The sequence below is a fragment of the Halyomorpha halys genome, unplaced genomic scaffold (genome assembly GCF_000696795.3).
Source record: "Halyomorpha halys isolate HHAL.00 unplaced genomic scaffold, Hhal_1.1 Scaffold262.1, whole genome shotgun sequence".
Lineage (NCBI taxonomy): Eukaryota > Metazoa > Arthropoda > Insecta > Hemiptera > Pentatomidae > Halyomorpha > Halyomorpha halys.
The window spans coordinates 510,930-515,177 of NW_027109480.1; the positions used below are offsets into that span (position 1 = coordinate 510,930).

Sequence of the window (4,248 nt, forward strand, 5' to 3'; positions counted from 1 at the left end):
ATTTACTGTATTTTCAATTATGATGGGAAGAGTTTAAATAGTTTGTATGATATTTGAATCTGCTCAACATGGCCTTGATTCAACGGACTTGTTGACTGAAGAATACGTACCGCCATCTTGGTTTTGTTTTGAATCACGAATTTATTATGGATAATGAAAATTAGTTAGCTTGCTTTTTGGATAAATAAAACAAATGAACAATATTAAAATGATACATAAAATAAAACATATCAAAAACCCTTTATACATCAAAATATACTATTTACTCAAAAAGAGAATATTACAATATATATAGATATGCTACATATAGCTTTAAAATTGTTTAAATATTAACTAAATAGATATATGCATGCAAATATAGAATTATAGCTCGTATGATTATGATTATAAATAAATGACAATAAATAAACAAATATGAAAGTATTTTAAGATTTAGAGTCAGTAAGTTAAAATATATATACAAACACCAAAGACACACAAAAATGACAAAATCGTAAATAAATAAATACAAAAAAAAAGCGAGTTAAAAATGTATAGATGGGTTAAAAACAGATTAAAAAAATATGCTAGTCACTAAGTTAAAATATATATACAAACATTTCAGACATAAATATGGTTAAAAAAACAAACAAACATAAAACTCGTTAAAACAGTATAAATACATTAATAATTGTTTAATATAAATGAGTCACTGGGTAATAAGTCAAGTTAAGAGAGAAAACAAAAAAAATCTGATAAACAAACTTAATAAAAGAAGACATCCAAGTGATTACTTCTATTTATCTGACCACTGCTATGCATAATAAATGCCCGTCCATCCATGTCAGCAGGCTGACATTCTCACTGCAAAAAAAAACAAAAACAAAAAAAAAAAAAAAACGAAATCTCGAAAGAGGTCTCAAAAGAAGAGGAGAAAAAAAAAAAAAAAAAAAACCTCCAGAGCCACAAATCAATTACTCTCTCCCCAATCAACTATGGTGCAATTGGCTATTTAATGTGTTCCAGTTTCACATTCAATATCCCTACTAATATACAGAACAATTAATCACATTTCAATATAAAGCTACAAAAAAGAAGAGAAAAAAAAAAATCCCCCATCATGCAATAATATCAAAACTAGCTAGCTACACATATACAAAAATTATAATAACAATACAGAGTGCTGGCTCCTCCGATAACAGACGACGTGATCCGCGAAGATACGGTGACCTTGATTGTCCACCAGCTAGGTGCAGTGAGTGGTGGGAGGTGACAGGTCTGTACCTTGCAAGTGATAAAGTAGCCGACCCCAGCTTGGTGTCGCTGCTTCTCCTCTCGCTAGACCTCCAAATATCAGCTCGATCCACTCGAAAATCGGCAGACAACTCTCTTGCACCAATATCCTCGATTGTGCTGATTTTCAATCGAATCGGACAACAATAGCCCGCCCACACACAAGGACAGCGCGAACCGCCTATCTATGGCCAGAGCCGAACTCTAGCACTAGATGACAGAGAAAAACTTTGAATTTCAGTATGGAGGATATTATGGTTTACAGAATCAAAGGCTTCATAAAATTTGAGAAGAATAAGGATGATGAGTTTCTGTTGTATAGAAGTCTTGAGAGATTTTAATTAGAGCAAACTGAGTTGTGTAGCATGGCCGGAAAACAGACTTGAAGTGTTTGAAAGTTTATTTTGCCCAGAGAATTGGGATATTTGGGGTTGATATAGTTCAACCCCTAAAAGTTTGGATAGATTTAACAATAGGGAAATTGGACGGAAATCATTAGGGTTCCTGGATTTGAAGTTTTCTTCGATGAACAGACTAGCCCGATTTTCCAGGCAGAAGGATAGGTGGTGTTTTGTAGGGAGAAGTTGTAGATATGATAGGAGATCGGAAAAATGAAAAGTAGTGAGGTTTTAATCAATTTTACTGGAATATTATCAGGCCAGTAACCAAATGGAGTTAATTTTGTCATCAGAGGTAATATGGGAAAAGAAGAAGTGGTTGGGATTAAAGGAGTGACCAGGAGCCAAGTGAATGTTGAGGTCATCAGCAGAAATGGATAAAGATGAAGTTTGAGTAGGTTTACCCAAGGTCAGTTTGCAAAGAATTGTCCTTTTTTCTTTTGAGTTGGGAGTGCTGAATAGGGATTGATAGCAATGGAGAGATTTGATGCACAGTATTTAAATCTCAGTGCTATTTCACAGTTGCTCCAAGATGGTATAATCTTCCAAAAGTCATGTACATCTAAACCTTCGCCTTTTCTTTGTCTCGTACACTCATCAAAGAGCGAGTCAACCAGGGGGCTAGAGTATGTAGGATTGTCTTTGTTAACACAAGTGTATGATAGTTAAGGGTAGTGCAAAAGTAGGTGTTTAGGTTTTCAACCATGGAATCAATAAAAATTTAGAAATGAATGAGGCCCTACTGGATAGCATCAAGATCAGGTGTCAGGATTTCGGAAGAGTGGTTGTCGAGGTTTCAGAAGAAACTAATGTAGGTGGAAAACAATAAAATAGAGATGTTGTAGGAAACCAGAGTTAAGGTCATGAGGAGATAAAATGGATTGGGTATTGAGATGAGGTGAGGAGTTTATCAGGGGAATAAGAGAGTTGAAGGTCAAGCCGAGAGTTGAAAAACTATTTGTGACAGGTGGGGTTATAAGGGACTTCAATAGAGGTTGAGGCAGTATATGAGGTTTTACCAGGTAGGTCTGATCAGAGGAAGCCAACAAAAAGTTGGTGCTGTAGACTCTAAAGGATATAATTTCAGAAGTGGAAGGGATTAGTTTGTAGAGTATGATCTCAGATATTTCATTAAAGAGTACTCTAGGATGGCAATAGATGACACTAAAGAGGAAGGGTGTCGTCTATGTTTATGTGTTTATGGAATAATCTAGGAATTATTCCATAGATCATGAATCGGGCAGATAATGGGTTAAATCATGTTTCACAACAGAATTAAATGCGCAATAACATGGAAATGCGGTCTCTACATATGATTTTCTAACTCCTGTTGCTACAGAGGGATTTTGGTTTATTTTTATCTCCCACAAATTATGACAAGTACTTGGCCAAACTAGAATGTTGTCAAGATAAGAATAATCAAGTTTGTATCATGAATCCTATAACTGATTATTATTTGTTAGTTTTGTAAAATTATTATTATTTTTTTAATTTTCTACAATCTTACAACCGATACTGGTGTTACTGGCCTACTACCTTGATTATTGTTTTAAAATAAATTTTATTTTGTTTATTACCTCTTTTAAATTTCTCTCTCTTAGTTATAAATCTTCATACACCTAAAGTATTGTAGTTATTTTATATATATATATTGTTGCATAATGTTTTAGGCAAAGTTTTTCCTTCAAGAAGTTGGAAGAAAAGCGTAAGAGTAAAATGGGATGTTTCATTTTACGCCAATGTGAACATAACTATGATAATTTCTTTATTGATGTATGTCACCAAAGCAGGTAAGTTGTTGAAATCTAAAATAAGTTTTTATTTAATGTTTTAGTATATTTATTTTCTTTTGAACCATTCTAAATTTTCCCTAACCAGTTAAATATTCAGGCTGTTTATGTAGCAAACAGCTACTGTTTATTTTGATGCTCAATATAATATTTATTTAATATTTTTAACTGTTATTCATGCTATTTATTTATTTATGTCAGAGATAATTTAATGTTCCTGTGGGACGATTAAGTATTGTCCTATTTTTGGAAAAAATTTCTGAAAATGATTCCCCTTACAGGCAACTTTTGATGATGAATTACTTAAGGCTAAATGTGCCGATTTTTAGTAAATTTTTTTTCACGAGATGGCAGCACTTTCGGGGCAAATTTACTTTTCTTCTCATTTGAATACAGAATAATAAATTTCCCATCTGTAAATGGATTTACCATCTAGAACCCCACAGAAGTTATTGAAATTGGTTCATTAATTTTTGTTGTAATTATTTTGGGATTTAAAAAATTTGTCTTTGTTATTATTTGTAAATCAATAAAAGTGACCTTATAGGCACTTGACCACAAGCAAATAAAACACATCTAACAACTAATTGCTAGATCAGAAGAAGTGGCAGCTTACCCCCCACTTCTCTAGATGTTGATGCTACGAGAGCTGCAATGTTTGTCTGCTTGATCTATGTATTTCCACGCATTTTTGATATTTCTTTTTTTTCACTAATACCAAAGTGGAATTCCGAAATGAGAATACAACATTTTTAAAATTAAAATAATTTTAATTTTAATAATAATGT

General features: G+C 32.7%; 1 protein-coding gene across 2 annotated transcripts in view; it reads left to right on the top strand.

Moving 5' to 3' along the window:
• The window catches only part of hop (tyrosine-protein kinase hopscotch), a 65,731-nt gene that overhangs the window by 12,738 nt on the left and 48,745 nt on the right, over positions 1-4,248 (top strand). For both annotated transcript variants that reach the window (XM_067047659.1, XM_067047660.1), the window contains exon 3: positions 3,341-3,460. In XM_067047659.1, coding sequence (XP_066903760.1) covers positions 3,341-3,460 — 120 coding nt within the window. The remainder of the gene's footprint in view (positions 1-3,340; positions 3,461-4,248) is intronic.